Genomic DNA, 24,853 nt, shown 5'->3' with positions numbered 1-24,853 from the left:
TTATTAGATGATGAGCTTTCGTGGGCCAGACCCACTTCCTCAGATCAAATAGTGGAAGAAAGTAGTCACAACCATATATACCAAAGGATACAATTAAAAAAATGAACAAATATGAAAAGGACAAATCACATTTCAGAACAGAAGGGGGATGCGGGGGGGGGGGGGGGGAGGAAGGAAGGTAAGTGTCTGTGAATTGATGATATTAAAGGTAGGGAGAGTGGGATGTTTGTGAGTTAATGGTATTACAGGTGATAATTGGGGAAACTGTCTTGGTAATGGGTGACATCTCACCCATTACCAAGACAGTTTCCCCAATTATCACCTGTAATACCATTAACTCACAAACATCCCACTCTCCCTACCTTTAATATCATCAGTTCACAGACACTTACCTTCCTTCCTCCCTCTCCCCCCCCTCCTCCCCCCGCATCCCCCTTCTGTTCTGCAATGTGATTTGTCCTTTTCATATTTGTTCATTTTTTTAATTGTATCCTTTGGTATATATGGTTGTGACTACTTTCTTCCACTATTTGATCTGAGGAAGTGGGTCTGGCCCACGAAAGCTCATCATCTAATAAACCATCTTGTTAGTCTTTAAAGTGCTACATTGTCCTGTATTTTGCTTCGACAGTAAGAATGTGTGCTAGATGAAGTTCAAAAGTAAAAATGACCTATTGGTGCAAATCTTTAAATGTGTTATTTTATATTATCTTTATAAAATGGTGTTGAAAATATGCAATTACATTGTATTTGAATGCATAAACTGAATGCAAGTAAAGTACATATACTGGAGTGATCTTTTAAGTGTGATCAGTAGGATACTTTTTAAAAATAACAATAAGAACATACAACATTATTGCCCCCTCTGCAAATTCTGTATCTTACATAGCCAACAAAACTGGTTGCTCAGTAGGAGAAAAAAAACATTAAAAATAAAATTCCTAAGTCACTGAAGCAAAATAAGGACACTCGCTAATTTCTATTGATTTTTTTTAATGTTTTCATGATGGCTTATACTCTATGCAACTTTCATATAAATTTGGTACACACCGTTCATGAGAAGAATTTACAATATATTTTTAGAATATGTGTATTTTTGGTCACTTCAAAAAAATCCAAAACCAAAAAATATTAGTCTTTCAATTAAAAATCAGTTCAAAGTTAATTTATATATATATCAAACTATGCATCACTTTTCTGGATTATGAGCTAAGATAAAATGTACCCCACTGTCAGAAGACCAAATAATACCCCCTTATTGGTTCCCTGTTCTATGAAAAACATATTACGATCATTTCCATCAGAGAAATGATTTATACTCCAAACAGCATGTCTTCAATCCAATAAGGTTTAAGAACCGTTAGACTATAATGTAAGATTTACCTAATAATCACTAGAGTATTTCATTTTAATGTTGCACTCCAATTTTCCTTTTGAGTTAAATAAACTTCACTATATGGTTGGCTGGTGTCAGTATAAAGCAAAGCTTTTGAATGAGATTAAAATGTCTGATGCAGACATGAAAATGCACGCATCAGTGGACAAAGCATTAATGCTTTTTAATATTAACAACCGAATGAATGTCACTGAAATTCATTTCTCAGTGCTTTGTTTCCTTGGAAGCAATTATAAGTAAGAATAATTACACTCAAATAACTGTCCAAATTCTGGACACTAATATATTTTAAATTTCAAATAAAACTAGTTTGCCATTTGAAAAATTAAAATTAGTATAAAAATGAAGGCTAAAGTCAGTTACTTCATACTTACTTAAATTTCAAATAGATATTGCAAGCAGGAGGTGCCTTCCATATTCCTTTTTAAACATTTAATTACTTTTCCCTATTTAAAAGCTATGTGATTATTTAACTTGAAAAAGCAAACAAAAACAAACTCTCCAAAGAAGCATGCACAATACAATACATGTGAAGCCATGGGGTGCCTAAAGCAGACCAAACTTCTAAACATAATCACAGTGTAACAGGAAGTTTAGAGAAGTTGAATATCTATATAAAACCAATGTATTATGAAAATGAAACTCTTCCCAGAAAAAAAAAACAAGAATTACAAAGACCACATAAAAACAGGATTCAATTGACAGACATTAAAAACTGACACTCCCCTTGCATAAAATCTTCCAAAATACATCATTAAACAATAATCAAGACCCAGCGTGAAAAGCTGCCAACAGTAGCAAAATTCTATTTTTTGTTGAGAATCTTCTAACTCATTTAGACTTATAAGAATAGGCTCACCTGTACTGGGTTGCACCAGCCATGGGGACAGGTGCACTCCGACCACCACTCCCCTGTGGTCCCTTTTGTCTTAGCCAGAGTTTTATGGGGACTCTTCCGCCCACTGTCCCACAAAGTAATACACTTACTCCTGTTTTGAGTCAGCCCCACAGGTCCCGAAGAGGGTACAGTCTGAGAATTATAATAGAACCCTGGGGGGTTCTGTTGGCAACCACAGGCACAGTGGGCATCCCTCATCAATGAGGGCAAACTTCTGCCAGCATCCATCCCATCAGACCCCCTGCAGCAGCTGTGTTGTTTAGTAAGGTATGCATTCATGTTGTACTGATATCTAGGGTTTCCCTTGGCCAGCTTTTCTCTTCTTAGCAGATGTAAAGTCCTTTCTTGTGGACCCTTCAGTACCTTTGACAGCTGCTATAAGCAGTGCATAGTGGGAGCACAGAGAGCAGAGCTGCACAGCATTATCTGCTGGCTGGTAGCTCTTTGTCAATAGATGACTCAACTCTCAGAGCAACTTGACAGCATCCCTGCTTCAGGCAGAAGCAATCAATGCTCCACACAGCTGGGATACAAGGCTGTACACTGTGTTACAAACCCATTTCTGGATGACAAACCATAGTGGAAAAATAATTTTGCAATTTTCATTCTAATTTAACACTTTCCTAGCCTATACTAGCAACATACAGATATGTACTGAAACAGATACACATGTAAGCTTTACTAGCAGGATGTTTTACTCTGGAAATGGTATAGTATCTAAAAAATAAAGCCTATTGAAAAAATATACCTTTCCAAAGAATGGCAAAAAATTAAAAGAGGTAAGACCATTTTTCTGTCTACATGAAAAGACCATATGAACAAAATTCCATTGGGAGAATACATAGATAATGAGTTCATGAAGAATACTATCTACTAATGTTGGAAGTGGGGGAGGAGTAGAGAAGAAAGGAAGGTATGTATTTTAAATCTAATGATCTTCTTGCAATGTAAATCAGGAAAAAAATTTACTGTAGACAAAGGATGTAAACAACAGGAGACCCCAGGTACAATTTTCAATAGGGCCCAAATGATTAGGAGTTCAAATCCAGTTTCAAAGTGGCTTTGTCACTAGGAGCTAACTGAAAGTCAGTGGGACTTGGGAGACTAGGTCACTTTTGAAAATGGGGTTTATTGGCTATAGAAAATATGATACGCCTTTTATCTCGGAATTTTTTTCTTTTTATCACACAAGGATAACCAATGGTGGTTTTCATTGCAAATACTGAACTGTGTGTTATGGAATGTTTTTAAACTGAGAGGATTTTAGAATTCTACATTAGTCTCTCAGTATAAGAAATTAAATGTACACAGTTCCTAAATGACATGCATGTTTTAGCTACCATAACTTCAAAATCAAACATTCAAATATAAGACCATGAACACTCTCTGAAAAGGATTTCAACTGAGAAAAGATTCTCAGTACCAAATAATTTACAAAAATATTTGATGCAATAATTTTTATTCTTCCAATTATTAACCTCAGTCTCTCAAAGACTAGACTCTTGTAAAGGAGATTTTGATTTAGTTAAGCAGTAAGTCTTCATTAACAAGTGATACCACTGGGTTTTTTAAGTAGAAATCCTATTTTATCAGCATAGTGACTCAAGATGCTGTTTAAAAGGACTGGTGTTTGAGTGCCACCTGTTTAAATTATCAATAGTGGCAACTTTTTCTGAGTCACAACATATGATAGGTTTTTTTGGATATAATATTTGTTCCATGCGAAAGGGTATATGTTTGCTTAGAGCCCTTTGTATGTATTATATAAAAAATCTTGATTTGACACTCCCTTATGCACAAGAGTATTCCCAATAGACAAGATCCTCAACTGGTATGAGTTAACAAAGCTCCATTGACCTCAATTTTTACACATGCATGTGTAACTTTACATACACATAATTTTTTTGAGGCCCAGAATGCAGCTCTCTCAGTCATCAGTTCAGAAAAGCATTGCTCATAAAACAAGTGGAAAGTGACAATCACAGACACAACCCTTGCACTCAGAAAAGAGGAAGCACACTACTACAGTGGAATGAAGACAAGGAGATGCAAGGTTTTCACTCTTATAGATTAGTGAATAAACATGCATTTCCACACAGTATCAGAGAAAATGACAATATACTCCAGAGAGGGAAGTCACTCACCATAATGGAATCATGGCCTGAAATCCTGAGACAATTTGTGATGAAGCAGAGTTTCTGTAACAGAATATCTCCACCTCAGGACAATATAACATGGATGTCCCTCTGGAGTTATTTTGGGGTGCTCCAATCAGTGATTACATCTATCTGTACTAGATATTTATATGGTTCCCATTACTGTAATAGTTGACCATCTCACATTTTTTAATTTACATTCACAGCATCACTGAGAGGTAGAAAAGTTCTCTCATTCTTATTTTTCAGAGTACAGAGGCATAGAGTCGCCAAATGACTTCTCCAAGCTCACACTGGAAAGTCTGTGGCAGAGTAGGGAATTGAACCCATGTCTCCCAAGTGCACCACAAAAATATCTGTCCTCTCACTTAACTCTGAAGTGCTCCAGAGTTGGAATATCATAGCCCAAAGGAGTAATGAATAGAACCCTACGTGGATACAAAATTTGTGTCAGCATCTGCAAAATGATATGCTGATATCCAAATCCACAGATGCAGGTATTCACAGATCTAAAGTGAATATCTGTGGATTTGCAGTGCTCTAGAAGTTGGTCCCTGCTAAGGAGACCCCCAGACACATATGAGGATGCACAAGCAGGAGTGAGACACTGAGAAAGGATTCATATAACCTGCTTGCAATGTGGATCTCACTACACAGATGCAAGCTTTCAAGATTTCCACTCAGAATGCAGAGTCAATTTTCAACCAACAGCATTATTAGGTTCAAGTGTGTATCGTTACATCAGAATGTTTTGTTCCACAATCTGCTATCATCACTCTCTAGTATTAATTTTTTTAGAAAACATACATGTACTTGTAGCCAGACAGGAACCCCCCCCCCCCCCCCGTAACATCCATTTTTGCTTGCCCGGAGCATGCAGGGCACACAGAACAGAAGGCCCAGGCTGCTGTGACCGTGAATGGCTGCAAACAGAGATACGCCAATTGCTGACCAAGAGGCTGCCAAGGAGTGTCCTTGACTTAACCCCTATTGATACGAACACACAGCCGTCCGCGGGAGGAGGAATCTCTCTCCCAGTAAAAAAAAGTCTAGTACGCACAATTTAGTTATCTCTCTCTTGCAAGTGTAAATTAACTTGAAACTTGCTTTTAAGAACTAGCGCCACAAAACGGACCAGTACAATTCGGCATCTTAGATAAGAAAGAGGATACGGGCCCCCAGGGGTATAAAGATGGGTCCAGCAGCACATTTTCTCTGAGTGTCAATCTACCATCTATTTTCTGGTCGGGTTAGATGTTTGATCTCCTGAGGTTCCAGAGGGGACGCCCACCTCGTATTTGTCTTTCCTATGAATTGAGAGACTGGCTCTGGCCTGACATGCTGGAGTCGAGAGGCACAGAAAGGGGTAAAAATTGTACCTGGATGTGGTCCTTTGTTTAAGTATATATATACATAGTGTTAGAGCTCTTTAAAGATTAAGCTGTCACTTGGTACCATTATTTCTATTTTCTATCTTTACCTTTTTCCTGTAATCATTTTTAAGACCTATATATATATATATATATATATATATATATATTTGCTAGCATTTAAGAAATAGAGCAATAGCCATTGTAACCATATGATTTCTAAGCTTCTTTAATAAACCTGTAACTGTTTAAGCTTTAACCAGACTCCTTCAGTTGCTGTAACAGAACCAAGCACAATTTAAAAGAACTTCAGCTGGTCATAAAGGGACAGACATAGGAAGAGCTTGGGCGTTTGGATCTGTGTCACTCCCAGGTGACAAGATCCGTTGGGGCACCTTTTCAGCCTTTCCTAGGCTGCCCGCTGCGAAGGAACCCGTGTTCTAGCAGCTAAAATCTAAGGTGTAATAAGCTCTTCCTATATAACGGGGCATCTGTTGGCCTGCTGGCCACCCTCTGCGATGGGACCCCGGTCCTAGCAGTAAAGACACGGACATTAAACCTTTTCTCAGAAACATACACACACACACACACACTGCCCTGACCGTCGGCTGACAGTACTCCAGAAGACCAGGAAACAAAAAAACATGCGGCTATTTAATTTTTTTTCCCATAATGTAATATTTCAAACACTGTTTTCCCCAAAATTCACTTACATCATAAGGTGAAACTCTGAAGGAACTTTTGTCAAATTATCAGACTGCAAGGGAAAGAAGCAGGAGTTTCAGAATTGTGTGGCATGTAAGTCAAAATAACAAGCATATAACACATACATGTCTATGACTTATCAACTATCAGTGCCATCCCCTGCTGCATGCTTGTGGCAAGCTGCAGCTGAAAAAAATGTGAGAGACATGCTTTACTGACAGTCATACCACACAGAATGCTCATCATCCCTCTGGCATTTTGGATGAACAAATTTATTCAGCTGTGTTCTTAGACCCATTTTTGTTCTTCTTTGAGGTTTGAAATTACAAGACGAGCACACATATTTTTGCAGGTAAAATTTAGGCTACGTACTACATGATAAACTAGTTATTCTTCATTTGCTAGGACTGAGTATCCTGCTGCATCTCCAAACTGCGTATGTAATAACTGAGGCCATTGTTTACAAACCTGGTCCAAATGAGTAATCACTGGCAAGTCTAAAGGAAATAAAGATATTCTGAACCTTTCTTGTATTTTTTCTCATGCCTGAAAAGTAAAAGGTCCAAAACATCTGCATTCCTCTAGAGCTCAAGAATAACTAACTCCTGAACAGCTGAAAAACATCTTCCAATAATAAAATCTGCATTATGCTTGAATCACTCTTGAAGAGCTGCTTCTACAAAAGGACACTACAGTGTTCATTTCAGATGTACCAGTTCAGGGGGAAACATTTTTAGGAACAGGGGGAAAATCCACAACCAAGGCCAAATTCTGATCTCATTTACACCAATTTAATTATGGAATCAATCTTGATTTACAGTGATGTGGACAAAATCAGAATGTGGTTCTTAGTCAGTTGGTGTCATGGTATAATGTAACAATATAATCTGCTGCAGAGAATACTTTTGTGCAACTTACAGTTGTTTAATATCCACATTCCAATTACCTGAAGCTACACATTTTACATCTTGTTAACAAAAATAATTAAAAACAAAATGCTAGGCCAAATTATTCTAAAAATGCTAGAAATCAATTCCAAAAGAATCCCCAAAAAGATTTTTTAAAACTGAATTATATGCAAATGTCTTTGTAATAGTTACCAATAAACTACTATACAAACTATTTGAAATTATTTCCTATAAAAGAAGATATTTTCAAATGTAATTTGATACCACTAAATTCCTTGTTTAAAGGTAATTGTGGGCCTCAATGTTATTGCTATACTTCTGAAAACATATATATAAATTAGGTATGCATATATGAACAATTTAACGATTTCTTTTTTTCCTCCAAGGTGGAAGTTGTCACTGCGTGTTTGAGGTAGGAATATATAAATATGCCTGTACAACTAACTTCTAGACAACTGAACAAGACAGATCCACTAATTAAAGAATTCAATTTCATCAGCTATAATTGAACCATGCAATTAACCATGGGATGATATGCATTTTTGTATGAACTTGGATTAGCACTGTTCAAATACACACGTACAACTATTATGCTGATTTAATAAAAACAAACTGGTGTACACAACAAAATTAGATAAATGTTCTGAACTGTGTTTGACCCAATAATCATTGAATGGAAAATACCATCCATTTGAGTTTGAAGACATTAAGGTGGTACAACAAATGGACTGAAAGCATTTAGTTGACAGTACACTTATAATTGGGCTAAACCAACTTCTCACATACACGAAAAATAAACATTGAAAAGAATTTGCTTTGGGCAAACATATACATGTGGGAAACAAAAAAAAATATTAATAGAGTTTGGAAAGGGAAGCTTGAAGCATGCGTGAAGATGATTTAGATGTAGGAACAGATTTTCCCCTCCAACCAAGTATGCAACATTATGTAACCATAAAAAATACACAGTGAAAGAACAGTAATAAATTCAAGATAAAGCATAGCTTGAAATAATATTTACAAGTCATTTTGGTCCTACAGCTTCTAAAAATATTTTTATAGAAAAATAACAAGAGAAGTAATCAACATGACATACTGCCTAGTCCAGTCAGTCAAACATACTTTTTCTTTTTTTTTTCTTCTAAAGAAAGTAAAGTCTAAGTAGAAAGGGCGGACCAACAGAATGGTTTCTGATTAACAAAATAGACAGACTCAAGTAACATAAGCTCAATTCTTTGCTCTGCCATAGACTTCCTATGTGACCTTGGGCAATGTAGACTATGTTTCCTTTAAGCAATATCTCCCACAGCATGAGTGACATAGACCTGCTGCTTTTGAGCAGAAGGACTTGAGTTCTACTCCAGCCCTGCCCTTCCCACATGTGAAAAGCACATAGAACTACATCCACTTTTACTTTGAAAGTACACAGCCTGGCAGAAAAGAAATTCACAGCAAAAGAGCTGGAAAATTTTGTTTAAAGTCCCCACCACAAATCTTCATTCTTATTGACAGTTCTGTGGCAGCCTTGGTGTTGTCCCAGAGCTGACAGACTTCAGGTTTTGAAGCTCTCAAACAGCTATTTTAGATTTAGCCCTTTGCAGGCAACTCATCCCTGCATGCCCAAGGTCACTGCTCTCTCAGGGCATCTGCAGAAGGCACAGGATACTCACAAGTGGTATGTTGTATGTCCTGAGGTCAAGAACAATGACCGATAATTTAGAAGACATTAGGAAAGAACAAATAAAGAAACAGAGTCATTATTACATCTATGGAACAAACAAATCTCTCAATTAGGATGATTATGTCAAAGTCAATTATGTCAAATCAAGCCAGCCTATGGTGCAGAGCAGAGCATTAGGGTTACCAATTTCATGGCAACAAGTATCAGAGAATCATAGAAGTTAGTACTGAAATACCTTTTATATCATCCACTACAGCGATGGGCAATAATTTTTGCACGGGGGCACATTTTTCTATGCTATTTATGGGAAGGGTGGGGTCTATGAAAGAGGTTGGGCGCAGAAAGGAGCTTTAGGTAGGGCATTAGGGTGCAGAAGGTGGTGAGGTGTCTAGGAGAGAGTTTAGGTGAAGGAGGGGGTTGTGACCTGGTGTAGGAGTGTGGGAGGGGTGCAAGATCTGGAAGGGAGATGTGACCAGGTGGAAGGATGCAGAGGGTTATATGTTGTGACCTATGGCAGGAGTGTAGGAGGGGTGCAGAGGGTTTAGGTGTGATCTGGGGCAGGAGGGAGTTTTGACCTGGGGTGGAGGTGGTGCAGGAGGCAATGCAAGGGTTTGAGTTGTGACCTGGAGCAGGGATGCAGGAGAGGTGCAGAGGTCATGCATTGTGACTTGGAGCAAGGAGCTGGCTGCGAACAGGGGTGGGCTGCTACCTGCAGGCTCTGGCCACAAGTCCCTTTTCCTAGCAGGACCTTGGGGCAGGCTCTCTGCCTGCCAAGCTCCCACATTTTGCTTAGAGTGGCCAGGTGCTGGGGCCATCCTGTGCAGCCCTGAAAAGGCTGGCCACCATAACAGAAGAGAGGCTCCGTGAGCTGGCTGCACCCCCCAAGCATGGCCCAGGGAGCTCCCACTGGCCAGTTTCCAGCCTATGGGAGATGTGAGGATGGTACTGAGGGCAGGGGCAGTGTGCAGATGCACACTCACTGGCCCCGGCCACTTTGAGTGGGTAGAGAGGTTGGAGTAGGCAGAGAGCCTACCCAAGGGTCCCACTGGACAATGAGACATTGGTAGCCCAGAGGAGTGGGGGCAAAAGATCTATATGGCTTCAAGATTAAACTAAATGGGTTTATGAAGGGGATGGTTTGATGAGATAACATGATCTTGGTAACTAATTGACCATTCATTATCAGTGGGAAATAGGTCAATGGAGGGATGATAGGAATTACTAGAGAACTTTCTGGGTGTCTGGCTGATGAGTCTTGCCCACATGCTCAGGGTTTAGCTGATCGCCATATTTGGGGTCGGGAAGGAATTTTCCTCCAGGGTAGATTGGCAGAGGCCCTGGAGGTTTTTCGCCTTCGCCTGTAGCATGGGGTACAGATCACAGCTAGAGGATTATTCTGGGGTGGGTGAGATTCTGTGGCCTGCACTGTGCAGCGGGTCAGACTAGATTATCATAATGGTCCCTTCTGACCTTAAAGTCTATGAGTCTATGAGGATCTTAGAGGGCCAGATCTGAATGTTTGCTAGGCCATATTTTGCCTGCCCCTGATCTAGTGCATCCCCTTTCAATACAGGAATGTTCTGTATAGTAGTTGTAGATTTTAGGTCTGCGAAGGATATGGGTATTATACAGTTCATAAATTCAGTGTCCAGTAGAGAGAGTATGCTCTGTTTTATTGGTTCCGTTTGTCCAAAATTAGTCAACTAGAATCAACTAGTCAGAGATCCTAAAGACCTATTAGGCCATACCCCTGCCACTCCCAATTGTTCCATGAAATCTCTTCCCTAGATTTGTCTATTTTACAGTTTTGCATTGGTATGACATCTGGAGACTTCCCACGTTAGATTGGCAGTATCTAAATCCTTAGCAGTCTAGGAAGGTTATTACCGAAAATGTCATTATAATTTTGATGAAAAAGTTTTTACCAAAGTCAACTCTTGCGGCCTTTCTTCACAGATGACTCTGAATTCATCTGATTCTTTCTCTCTGGAAGTTTGTTCCACAGTCAGACCCTTTCAACAGAAAATAGCTGCCTTCTTGACTACTAACATTTTTCACTCTGGACTTTGTGATCATCAGCCCAGTGTTAGGGGAGACAAATTGGCAGCCCAGAAAAATGCCTGTCCAGTGCCAGTAACTAGAATATTGATTATCATGCTCATTGCCAAATGCAGCTGTAAGGCTTTATAGCACATTTAGCATAATGAGGCAAGCTGGGTGGGTGAGGGTAACCACAAGAACTGAATATGACCTTGTGCCTTTCTTTGCTTTTAAACTGAAACAAACAGCCTAAGGCATGGTTAGGAAAGGCACTAGTTCTTGCACCAGCTGGAATAGAACCATTAAGTTATTTCACGTTCAGCTTCCTACTAACATAAGCAACCACCTATCTCCCCAACTAACGATACCACCTTAAATTCAGAGGTGCCAAGATACCAGAGAAGGGGCTGAGACAGACAAAGAGCTGTCTGTAATAATTTATGAATACTGCACAGCAACATGGTAATTGGAATGATTATTGTAGGAATACATTGGTTTACTTTAACAGCCGGCTGTAAGAAAAACAGTCAGGAAGAAAAGTTCAAGATAAGTCATCCTTCATATCACTTGAGGGTTGTTATAGGACAACAGCAGAGTCACTGGCTCGGAGGTGTCTGGCTTGACGTCTCGTAGAGCTTATCGAACAGGTTTGACAAGCAGGAACAAAAGGCCAGGAATTGACAAAGCAAACTGGTTAAAAGAAATTGTCTCTTTCTAGAAATGAGATGGTCACTGGAGAACTACTCAAGGAAAGGAAACTGACACAAAATTCTGCTGATGGTATCGGGAGATGGTAGGCCTTTTGGTAAGGTGTGTATAGATAGTTTTAAAATTCATCTTGCTCTCACTCGCTCATTCCTACGGCTAAAATAATATTTTGATTTGGTCACCCAAGTCAACACTGGTCATAGACTCCAAAGGGAAGAATCACAGTTGATAAGCAGTTGGACTACCTGGGTAAGCATAATTGATAAGCAGGGCCAGGTGTAGCCAGACAGAGGCCCCCTCTGTCACATCCATCTTGCTTGCCCCTCTGAGGTGCCTAGAGCACACAGGACACAGAGAGCAATAAAATCAGCATAGTCTTTGATGCCTTGACAGAGGCCCGGATATGCTGGCTCATCAGACCCTGGATAACTGTAAACACAGATAAGAGAGGGTGATCAAGCCAATCGCCGACCTAGAGGCTGCGAGAACTGCCCTTGGCTAGCACCTATGTTGATACGATCACACGACCATCCCTAGAAGAGGAATCTCTCACTGAGTAAAGAATTTCTACTACTCCCAATTTAGTTCTCTCTCTTACAAGTGTAAATTAAGTTCACAACTCCCTTGTAAGAACTGGTATCTTTGAACCAGCACAATTTGGCACCATAGATAAGAAAGAGAATACGTGACTGCACGGGTATAAAGACAGGCCCAGCAGCACACTCACTCTGAGTATCAATCTACCATCTATCTGCTGGTCGGGTTAGGTGATTGCCTCCCGAGGTCCACATGGGGATGCCCAGCCTTGTATTCGTTTTTCCCGGGGAATTGACCAGTCCTGGCCTGACACGCTGGAATCGAGAGACGCAGAAGGGGGTAAAAATTGTACCCATATGTGTCCTTTTGTTTTTAATGCATGCATACAATGAGAGCTTTTTAATGCATGCATACAATGAGAGATTATTTCTATCATCCTTTTTCCTTTGTAACCATTTTTAAGACCTGTATTCTCTAGCAGTTAAGAAGTAGAACAATAGCCATTGTAACCATATGCTTTATAAGTCTCTTTAATAAACCTGTAACTGTTTAAGCTTTAACCTGACTCCTCCTGTTGCTGTAACAGAACCAGACACAATTAAAAGAAATCCAGCCAGTCATAGGGGCAGACGCAGGCAGAGCTGGGCATTTGGATCCTGTCGCCTCCACGGGACAGACTCCTGGGGCACCTGTCAGCCTTCACAAGTTGTCCACTGTGAAGGGACCCTGTGTCCTAGCAGTCAAAGACTCAGGTGTAAAACTTTGGGGCACCCGTCAGCCTTTTCGGCTGCCCGCTGCGAAGGGACCCTGTCCTAGCAGTTGAAGACTCGGATGTGTAACACACACACACCACGCACTGCCCTGACCATCGGCTGACACCAGGCTAAAAATGGGAGAACTATGTGACTTTACCCAAGGAAACCTGCCAGCTGAAGGATGCTCAGAGGGTTTACAAAAGCAACAGAAATTCACTCACCCTACAACTGTGACAGAAGGTTGTAGTGGGCTATGTTGAATTGTACTGCTGCATTTTTTAAATGATCGGTAAGTTTTGTTGTACACTTAAGTTAGGTCCAGGGTGCTTATAGTGTGTGGAGAGGTGCTTTTTTTTAGTGTGTGTGTGTGAATCTAAACAACAAAATAAAAATAAATGAAATGTAGGTGAACTGTAGGTAATTTATGGTCTTGCAGGGCCAAAAGCAGCAGAGGAGTCCAGTACTATGAGCATGGTTAAGGCTTGACCAACGACTAGAGGGCTCTAGATTTCAAATCCTCATTAAAAAGCTCACAGCTTCCAACTGCTGGCCTCAGCTCACGGTCCTTCAAACAAACAGCTCAGCATATGGATCTTTTCAGTTTGGAAAAGGGATCACTAAGGGGGATATGATAGAGGTCTATAAATCATGAACAGTGAGGAGAAAGTGAATAAAAAAATGCTATTTACTCCTTCACATAACAAGAATTGGAGTCAGTGTTGTAATTAACAGGTAACAGCTTAAAAACTAACAAAAGGAATTACGTCACACAGTGCATCAAACCTGAGAACTTACTGCCAGGGGATATCATGACGGCCAAAACTATAACAGGAGTCAAAAAAGAAAGAGAAATTCATGGTGGGTAAGTTCATCAATGACCATTAACTAGTATGGTCAGAGATGTCATCCATGGTCTGGGTGTCCATAAGCCAGGCAAATACTGTGACAGGACAACAAGGGATGAATCACTTGACCATTTCCTATTTTGTTCATTCCTTCTTTAGCCCCTGGCATTGGCCACTGTTGGAAGACAAAATACTGGACAAGAGAGACCATAGCCATTCTTATTCAATCTGAGGGTGAAGGGGAATTTATGTGCCTGCTATTTATTAATGAGAACTGTGCTAATATCACAGTATTACCACAGGATGATCTTTTTTTCCCAGTTTGGTTAGCTGAAAGGAAAACACTCTTTTTTCTTTAATTTGGACCTGTGGTCTAAAGGTTGCCATATGGATTTTTGGTTTTTTTCTGAATGAGACAAACATTTTTTGCTCTTTTATTAGGACATGAGTTTAATAGCACGTGACTGAGTCTAAGTAGTTCTGTCTACATTCAGATAACTGCATTTTTCTGTGTGGTTAGTTGGTCTGTTTCTCTTGAAGAGGCGCTAAATTTCTATTAATAGTAGGTATAGAGCAGCGATTCTCAAACTTTTGGGGCTCCAGAGCCCTTTACATGCATAAAAATTTCTGCGGAGCCCCAGCGGTCCACTGATTGTATGTGTTGTACTTATCCATGTTTCCAGTTTGTCAATCTCGCAGAGCCCCTGGAGATGTCTCACGGAGCCCTGGGGCTCCGCGGAGCACAATTTGAGAAACACTGGTTAAAGATGATCAACTGTAGCTTTCACAAACCAGGATCTGTTTCATAGGTGGTGGCACTAATGCATCTCAGATTATATTTTCTATAATGCCTCCTGGCTTTCAGTAATGATGATACAATATGCAGGTTTAGTACAAATTACTCCATAAAAATTCATTAATTAGAGATTACCTACTGTGTCACATAATGGTCCATTTTGCCCAGTATCCTGTCAGTGACAATGGCCTGTATCAGTTTCAGGGGGAGTGTACAAAAATAGGGCAATGATGGAACGATCTACCTCTATCTTCCTCCCCCAGCATATGGTACAGGTTGAACCTCTGTTCTGAGGACTTTACTGTCCGGCAACATCCAAGGTCCAGAAGGACTACGGATATTCCAGAACCAGAAAATCTTGGTGGAAGGCTGGCAGCTGGGCTCCCCGCAACTGGGCTGTCAGGCGCAACCCAGCTGGGCTGCCTGATGAGGCTGTAGCCCAGTGCACAGCAGCAGGGCTGTAGGACCTGGAGCCCAGCATGTGTCAGCTGGGCTGCCCGGCTTAGCATGGAAGGGGACACAGCTGGTCTACCCACAGCTGGGCTGCCTGGAAATGGGCTGTGAGACCTGGAGCGTGTCTGCTGGGATGTCCGGCTTAGTAGGGAAGGGGTTTGGTGGCTGGGCTGCCTGGTGGGGCTGTAGCCTGGTGTGCATCACTTGGGATGGCCAATGTGACTGGGAGTCCAGCACATCCCAAGTGGGCTGCCTCATGGGGCTGGGAGCCCAGTATGATGGGAGCTGGGCTGGCTGGCTTAGCAGGGAAGGGGGAAAGGAGAATCAGCAGGGCAGAGTGGCTGGTGGCATTGGGGGGAACTGGCTGGGAGGCCAGTATCCAGACCAGGGCTGGTTGAGGCCAGTAGCAGAGGGGCCATATATGACCTCCCGTGGTCTGGCATAATCCCTCATCTGGGACCAGTCAGGTCCTGAGGGTGACAGACTAAGTAGGTCCAACCTGTAATTGATACTAAGATGCCTGCATTAGTTCTCAAACGCAGTACCACATGCTAGTAGCCAGATGCAGTCTTCCCTCATCCTGCATCTATTGGAAGTGCTATTAGCTTGAAAACATGTTTGAAATTTCATTTGGATTTATTGTTACACCCAGACGTGTTATACCCAGATGATTACCATGTGACTTGCATGGAAGGCCAAGCCAAAAAATGCCAGTGGTGAGCCAAAAGCTAGAAAAAAATCATTCTGGGGCCAAGGGAGAAGCTGATGGGGGCATCAGCACTAGATCCCTTGCAATACTGTGACCAGCAATAAAGGGGCACCCATGAAGTGCCAATGAACTGCGTGACGGCTTCCAGTTCGGGCGCGAGCTCGTAACCCTCTTATGTCAGGGTTACGGATCAGCGAGCCCGCCGTCTGCAAGTTAGTGCGGGATGTATACAGGGTGGTTCACTCAAGGAAGTGAGAGAGCGGATTGGGGGCTAGGAGGACCCGGCCCTCCCTCTCCACTGGGTCCCAGCCCAGGGCCCTAAGGGTATGGGTCTTTTAGTCCTTACCCAGCTGACGGGGTCCCATCCCGTAACACGTCAGCCCACGGGAGCCAGAATGGCCCTGCCCCAGGATGCTTCCTAGCCTCTCCCTCGTGGGTCTGGCGTGACCGTGACCGCGGGATCCTTACCTCCCCAACGGTGGCCTGTGTCCATCGTTCGGTGTCCTCCTCCGGCGTCCGAGACTTGCTCCTCAGTCGGGGTGGGAAGAATCACCTGCCTGGCGTTCTCCTCCCTGCTCTGGCCCTGGTCCGGGGTTTAAACGCACCGCTGAGGCTCGCGTCTCTGGTGTCCGCCCCGCCCCCAGCGTTGACGGCCCTACTATGTTGCAGCGTAGGAGGCGAGGCTACGCACCGGCTTGCCCCGCCCCCGGCATGCTCAGGCTTGCCGGTGTGGCCGGGAAACGCCGCCTGCTCCTGCCCCGCACCGGGCGCGGGTAATGCGGCGTCCCAGCGGGACTCCGCCGGGGCATACCGCCAACGTTTGCTGGGGGATGTAGCCGCTGCTCCCCCCCAAGTGTGGACCGGGATCGGGCTGTCACAAACTGTAATAGCGAGCTTTGCAGAAAAGGGTACCCAATGTCTTCATCTGTACTTTACATAACCAACATTTTCTCTTTTAAAGTAAGGAAATTCAAAACACTTCCTGTTTCTCTTTTGCTATGCTCCATTAAACTGACACCAGAATTGTAAAAGGATTCTGTAAGCTATTCATCTACCAATATGTCTCTCATAACTTTCTTTTATTACAGGCACAGCAAGAAACCTTTCTTCCCAACAGTCATATTCAAACAGATCTCAACCACCAGGAGCCTCCAGGAACTGGAAGATTAGAAGCTACCAGTGGATTCTGTATGATTTAAGATTTAAATTATGCTACTACTAATAGCGAGTTCAGTAATATGAAAGTTCAAGATAAAATACTTGCAAAGAACTTGTAACTTCTTAATAAATAACAGTGCCTAACAGCAAAAGCTAATGTGTTTATTCAGGATTTTTTCAAAAGGTAAGCTCGTACTGGTTGTGACTCCCTTAACCAGGACTCTGTGGTCCGGGAACGTCTATGGATGTTCCCAGATCACAGAGTCCAGGTATCATAGAATCATAGAATCATAGAATAATAGGACTGGAAGGGACCTCGAGAGGTCATCGAGTCCAGCCCCCCGCCCTCAAGGCAGGACCAAGCTCCGTCTACACCATCCCTGACAGATGTCTATCTAACCTGTTCTTAAATATCTCCAGAGAGGGAGATTCCACCACCTCCCTTGGCAATTTATTCCAATATTTGACCACCCTGACAGTTAGGAATTTTTTCCTAATGTCCAATCTAAACCTCCCCTGCTGCACTTTAAGCCCATTACTCCTTGTCCTGTCCTCAGAAACCAAGAGGAACAAATTTTCGCCTTCCTCCTTGTGACACCCTTTTAGATATTTGAAAACCGCTATCATGTCCCCCCTTAATCTTCTTTTTTCCAAACTAAACAAGCCCAGTTCATGAAGCCTGGCTTCATAGGTCATGTTCTCTAAACCTTTAATCATTCTTGTCGCTCTTCTCTGTACCCTTTCCAATTTCTCCACATCTTTCTTGAAATGTGGCGCCCAGAACTGGACACAGTACTCCAGCTGAGGCCTAACTAGTGCAGAATAGAGCGGCAGAATGACCTCATGAGTTTTGCTTACAACACACCTGTTGATACAACCTAGAATCATATTTGCTTTTTTTGCAACAGCATCACACTGTTGACTCATATTCAACTTGTGGTCCACTATGACCCCTAGATCCCTTTCCGCCATGCTCCTTCCTAGACAGTCGCTTCCCATCTTGTATGTATGGAACTGATTGTTCCTTCCTAAGTGGAGCACTCTGCATTTCTCCTTATTAAACCTCATCCTGTTTACCTCTGACCATTTCTCTAACTTGCTAAGGTCATTTTGAATTATGTCCCTATCCTCCAAAGAAGTTGCAACCCCACCCAGTTTGGTATCATCTGCAAACTTAATAAGAGTACTCTCTATCCCAATATCTACATCATTGATGAAGATATTGAATAGTACGGGTCCCAAAACAGACCCTTGAGGAACTCCACTTGTTATCCCTTTCCAGCAGGATTTAGAACCGTTAACAACAACTCTCTGACTACGGTTATCCAGCCAATTATGCACCCACCTTATCGTGGCCCTATCTAAGTTATATTTGCCTAGTTTATCAATAAGAATATCATGCGAGACCGTATCAAATGCCTTACTAAAGTCTAGGTATATGACATCCACCGCTTCTCCCTTATCCACAAGGCTCGTTATCTTTTCAAAGAAAGCTATCAGATTAGTTTGGCATGACTTGTTCTTCACAAACCCATGCTGGCTATTCCCTATCACTTTATTACTTTCCAAGTGTTTGCATACGATTTCCTTAATTACCTGCTCCATTATCTTCCCTGGGACAGACGTTAAACTGACCGGTCTATAATTTCCTGGGTTGTTCTTATTCCCCTTTTTATAGATGGGCACAATATTTGCCCTTTTCCAGTCTTCTGGAATCTCCCCTGTCTGCCATGATTTTTCAAAGATCATAGCTAAAGGCTCAGATACCTCCTCTATCAGCTCCTTGAGTATCCTGGGATGCATTTCATCAGGACCTGGTGACTTGCTGACATCTAACTTTCCTAAGTGATTTTTAACTTGTTCTTTGTGTATCCTATCTTCTAAACTTACCCTCTCTCTGCTTGTATTCACTACGTTAGGCACACCTCCAGACTTCTCGGTGAAGACCGAAACAAAGAAGTCATTGAGCATCTCCGCCATTTCCAAGTTCCCTGTTACTGCTTCTCCCTCCTCGCTAAGCAGTGGGCCTACCCTGTCCTTGGTCTTCCTCTTGCTTTTAATGTATTTATAAAAGGTCTTCTTGTTTCCCTTTATGCCTGTAGCTAGTTTGATCTCATTTTGTGCCTTTGCCTTTCTAATCTTGCCCCTGCATTCCCGTGTTGCTTGCCTATATTCATCCTTTGTTAGTTGTCCTAGTTTCCATTTTTTATATGACTCCTTTTTTATTTTGAGATCATGCAAGATCTCCTTGTTAAGCCAAGCTGGTCTTTTGCCATATTTTCTATCTTTCCTACACAGCGGAATTGTTTGCTTTTGGGCCCTTAACAACGTCCCTTTGAAATACTTCCAACTCTCCTCAGTTGTTTTTCCCTTCAGTCTTGCTTCCCATGGGACCTTACCTACAAGTTCTCTGAGCTTATCAAAATCTGCCTTCCTGAAATCCATAACCTCAATTGTGGTGGTCTCCCTTCTACCTTTCCTTAAGATCATGAACTCTATTATTTCGTGATCACTGTCCCCTATACTGTCTTCCACTTTCAAGTTCTCAACTAGTTCCTCCCTATTTGTTAAAACCAAATCCAGAACAGCTTCTCCTCTGGTAGCTTTTTCAACCTTCTGAAACAGAAAGTTGTCTCCAATGCAGTCCAGAAACTTATTGGATAGCCTGTGCCTCGCTGTGTTAGTTTCCCAACATATGTCTGGATAGTTGAAGTCCCCCATCACCACCAAATCTTGGGCTTTGGATAGTTTTGTTAATTGTTTAAAAAAGGCCTCATCCACCTCTTCCACCTGGCTAGGTGGCCTGTAGTAGACTCCTAGCATGATATCACCCTCGTTTTTTACCCCTTTTAGCTTAACCCAGAGACTCTCTACACAGCTATCTCCTACGTTCATCTCCACTTCAGTCCAAGTGTGTACATTTTTAATATACAAGGCAACCCCTCCTCCCTTTTTTCCCTGTCTGTCCTTCCTGAGCAAGCCGTACCCTTCCATACCAATATTCCAATCATGCGTCCCATCCCACCAGGTTTCTGTAATACCAATGATATCATAGTTGTATTTATTGGTTAGCAATTCCAGTTCTTCCTGCTTATTACCCATACTTCTCGCATTTGTATATAGGCATCTAAGATACTGATTTGATCTTGCCTCCCTGTTGTGCCCTGACCCTCCTTTCTCCTTGCCATTATAGGCCGTAGTCCCCCCCATTTCCAACCCATCTCCCAGTCCCGTATAAGGAGGTCAGGTTGGGGGAGGAGAGGTGTGGGGGAGGAGAGGTGTGACTCACCAGGAGCCCCATGTTCAGGGAGGGTAGTGCAGCAGGGAGATCTGGCCCCTTGTGCTGAGCAGTAGCGGGGGTGCCGGCAGCAGCTGCAGAATCCCAGCATCTGCAGAGCCTAATCCTGGCAGCTGCAGAGCCCCGGAAGTCCCAGAAGCCGCAGCAGCCACAGAGCTCCATCTGGGGAGCAATGGCCGGACAGGCAGCAGAGGGGCTCGGATGGAATCCTAGCCACGGGCAACACGGACCATGTTGGGAGGGACCTCCCCTTGTTCAGCAAATCCCCTTGTTCAGGGCCAGTCAGGTCCCAAAGGTACCAGATGAGGGAGGTACAACCTGTATTTGAATAGTTTATAATCACTGCTGCTTAGCCTAATGCTCTTGTATAATTATTTAAATTGCACACACTCACCACCAGCATCAGGAAGAGTAGACATACTGGTGGCAGGGATATTCTGATGCCAATTTTTAATTATAATACATATTATTTAATGTTGCATAGTAAAATAAAATCTTTTCAACAACACAATCCATCACAAGAGGCAATGAATGTCTTTAGGCAACCAAATTTTCTGTTGAGACAGGACCAAACTGAAAACACGTAGGTGAAAACTTTCTGCATCCCTGAACTTTGTGAGACTGAAGTAAAATGAAATCCTGATCACGTCTTTTGCACAACTCAAACCAGCAGAAGTTTGCAAAACAGAACTCATGACAACGTGGTGCACATTTATGCCCACTAATCAAGATTCAAGGACATGGATCATGATACGCACTGTGAAGACATGGCAAAATGAGGGCCTCTGCCCCAAACAGCTTAACTATCAGGTACTACTTTGCTATGACACTGTGTAAATAGAACTGTTCCAAAAATTTGGAATGCCTCCAACCTGATTTTATCTCACACCAGAACTTGCAAACTATTAAGGCTCCCAATTATGAAGCCTGATTCTGCAGTTTTCTCTGCAATAGGAACGTAGCCCAAGTAAGAACTACAAAGATCAGGCATAAAGTTATTTTTCCCCTTTGCTCCTATATTGTTTAGTTTAACCTATATCCAAGGGGCCCACATGCAGAGATGCTCATTGTCAACAGTCACCTAAGATTCATCTCTATACTTAGAACAATGCTTAATTGTCTCATTGTTCATTTAAGAAAATAAAAATGTTATTTACTGTGACTGATGTGTTGGTCTTGAAACATACAGTCTGGATGGGTCTCTCTTCTGGGAATAATCTAAGCCATAAACTATATAAAATATATTCCTATTAATAACTGTGGTGCAAATTAATTAGCCATTTTTCATATGCTATGGAATTAGTTCAACCATGCTGTGCTAAGACAGATGTGTTGCAAAAGAAGAAATAGGGCAGCTACTACAGCCAGGCTTCTTGAAAGAACACATTTTATTCCTATGTTCACAACCCATTTAGCAGATCCAGGATGCAAATTAGCCTAGCCAAGCAAACTCTTTTAAGTATAGTGCTCATTAGAATTCTGCTTCTAGCAGATGGACTTCAAATAAAACTCAAATGGCATCTACCTGGCCCAAATTAATTAGCATGTGAGAAAATATTGTTTCTTCTCCAGAAAAGCTATTTGTTTTATGCATATAACACCACATCATTTTTAACATAATTTAACATAGTGCTGATGCGGTCTTCTTGCTGGGCTCACTATGAACTAGAAATGTGACCAAAGAGCATGTTCACAGAGTTGGTTCTTGATCCTGCCATGAGTGCAGGGAACTGCATATGATTACTTCCAGGGGCCTGTTCTATGAGTCTTTGATTATCAATAACATCCTTCTTGGTCCTTACCAAAAAAAGCCTTCAAAAGAGCTCTTGGATAACCTTACGAGGGAAAGAAAGGAGAATACTATTTTATGCAAAATCCCACTGGAGCTGGAATCTTAGAATAACACAATAACCCAAGAAGTGATGTCTGAGAGAATTCTGAACCAGCAGATTCTCTTCTTGCCTGTCTGAAACAGGATCTAAATTGACTGATTCCTTGCTGAAGTGCCATTGTGTTTCCACATGAATCAGGAGACTGAAACAATTGTCCAGATATAAATGTCCCAACATAATATTTGCAGGGCAACCATCCGTAAATCATATGAGAGTCGTTTGGTTGGTTATTTACATACAAAGGAGAGCATAGCCAAAGCAAGGAAGGCAGGAAACATTCTTGGTGACATATACAGCATGACTCTACCCATTACCTTGATCCATTGGGGTGGGGGAGAGGTTAACATTTTGTCTGTTGGCTTAAAAGCAGCTTTGGAGCACCAAACAGAAGAAGTGCAAATTGATATCAGCAAAGTTCAAACAGGGAAGAATACAAGTTTGTTTGTTTTTTAAAGTGAAGCTAATTAACAATGGTTACTACGAGATATAGAACATTTTCCACCACTCCAATTTTCCCCCGTAAAAGAGGGGTGGACAATGCAACAGGCATCTCCCATTGGCTGCGGATCATTGTCCTGGTCTACGCTGCTTTCCCCAGCTTCCAATGGCTGGGAACAGTGATCTGCAGCCAATGGGAGCTGCAATTGCCCATACTTGCAAAGGCGCAGGTAAATATAGCATCAACAGCCCACCAGGAGCTAAATCTGGTGAACAGGATCTGGCCCGTAAGCAGATATTTGCCCACCACTGCCCTAAAATATATGCTGTAATGTTCAATCACAAGTTATTGAGCTCAGTGCAGGAATCCTTGAGTGAAATTCTAGGGCTTCTATATAAAGTCAAATTAGAGGATCATAATGGTCTCTTCTGGTATTAACAATGTATCAAGTCACATGGAACTCCTGAACACTAGGGGATTTCCATGGGTGGGGATAAAGGGAGTCTGCTGTGATGACTACTTGGAGATCTGGTGTTATATTGGAGGAAGGAAACAAGAGAACAAGTAGTTTCCCAATCATCTGCAAATGACGCTCTGATGGAGAGCAGAAGAGGATATAAAAGCTCTCCTCCGTGGAGACAGAGAGGGAAAATGTGGTAAGTTCAGCAAGAGCTTTCAATATAAAAAGAACTGAGACAGGCTTCCTCCAATTGAACTGGACTAGAATTCTCATGAATTAAATGTCTTCTATCCAGAGTAGCAGTTCCAACAGAGGAAAAAGTACAGTGTACTAGAGAAACAAGAATTGTGCTAAGAACAAGATGATTTCAAAGTCAAAAGAAGTCTGGATATCCCAAATGAGTCAAGCAGAAGCAATGATGTTTTGATTTCCAGCCCACATTTAGAATTATAATCTACATTCAAATTATCTGGATAAAATTGGAGAAACAATTTCAGGTAAACAGGACTAAGTTTAATAAGGACTAATGCAAAGTATTTCACTTAGGAAGGAACAGTTTTACATTTGGGCTACGTCTACACTGGCATGATTTTCCAAAAATGCTTTTAACGGAAAACTTTTCCGTTAAAAGCATTTTCGGAAAAGCACATCTAGATTGTCAGGATGCTTTTCCGCAAAAGCACGTTTTGTGGAAAAGCGTCCGTGGCCAATCTAGACGCGGTTTTCTGCAAAAAAGCCCAGATCGCCTTTTTTGCGATCAGGGCTTTTTTGCGGAAAACAGTACTATGCTATCTACACTGGCCCTTTTGCGCATAAGTCTTTCGGAAAAAGACTTTTGCCCAAATGGGAACAGCATAGTTTTTCCGGAAAAGCACTGATGATTTTACATGAGATCGTCAGTGCTCTTCCAGAAATTCAAGTGGCCAGTTTAGACAGCTGGCAAGTTTTTCCACAAAAGCAGATGATTTTGTGGAAAAACTTGCCAGTCTAGACACAGCCATACAGAATGGGAAGTGATTATCTAGGAAGGAAATCCCTGCAGCAAGGGATCTAGGGGTCAGAGTGGACCACAAGCTAATTATGAGTCAACAGTGTGACACTGGTGCAAAAAAATCAAACATGATTCTGGGACGTATTAACAGGAGTATTGTGAGCAAGACATGAGAAGTCATTCTTCTGCTCCATTCTCCACTGATTAGGCCTCAGTTGGAGTATTGTATCCAGTTCTGAGCACCACATTTCAAGAAAGATGTGTAAAAATTGGAGGTCCAGAGAAGAGCAACAAAAAATATTAAAAGGCTTAAAAAACATTACCTATGAGAAAGACTGAAAGAATTGGGCTTGTTTAGTTTGGAAAAGAGAAGACTGAGAGGGGAACATGATAGTAGTTTTCAAATATCAAAAAGTGTGTTACAAAGTGTAGGGTGAAAAATTGTTCTTGGCCTCTGATGATAGAACAAGAAGCATTGGGTTTAAACTGTACTAAGGAAGGTTTATATTGGACATTAAGAAAAACTTTCTGTCAGGGTGGTTAAACACTGGAATAAATGGCCCAGAGAGGTTGTTGAATCTCTATCACTGGAGATATTTAAGAGCAGTTTGGATAGACATCTATCAGGGATGATCTAGATCCGTGGTCCCCAACACGG

The 24,853-nt window shown here is 41.8% G+C and overlaps 1 protein-coding gene across 25 annotated transcripts in view; it reads right to left on the bottom strand.

Annotated features, from left to right (window-relative positions):
• The window catches only part of DLG2 (discs large MAGUK scaffold protein 2), a 1,555,116-nt gene that overhangs the window by 628,261 nt on the left and 902,002 nt on the right, over positions 1-24,853 (bottom strand). Inside the window, exon 1 of one of the 25 annotated variants that reach the window (XM_075919436.1) lies at positions 2,256-2,688. The exons of 20 other annotated variants lie outside the window; for them this stretch is intronic. In XM_075919436.1, coding sequence (XP_075775551.1) covers positions 2,256-2,573 — 318 coding nt within the window. In that variant the 5' untranslated portion in view covers positions 2,574-2,688. Of the gene's footprint in view, positions 1-2,255; positions 2,689-24,853 lie in introns of those variants that run through there. 4 more of the 25 variants (XM_075919435.1, XM_075919433.1, XM_014578100.3 and 1 more) reach the window with 4 other exon arrangements.

This window comes from Pelodiscus sinensis, chromosome 1 (genome assembly GCF_049634645.1).
Source record: "Pelodiscus sinensis isolate JC-2024 chromosome 1, ASM4963464v1, whole genome shotgun sequence".
NCBI classification, from domain to species: Eukaryota; Metazoa; Chordata; order Testudines; family Trionychidae; genus Pelodiscus; species Pelodiscus sinensis.
The sequence above is the reverse complement of the archived record's forward strand: the minus strand, read 5'-3'. Positions and strand labels throughout refer to the sequence as shown.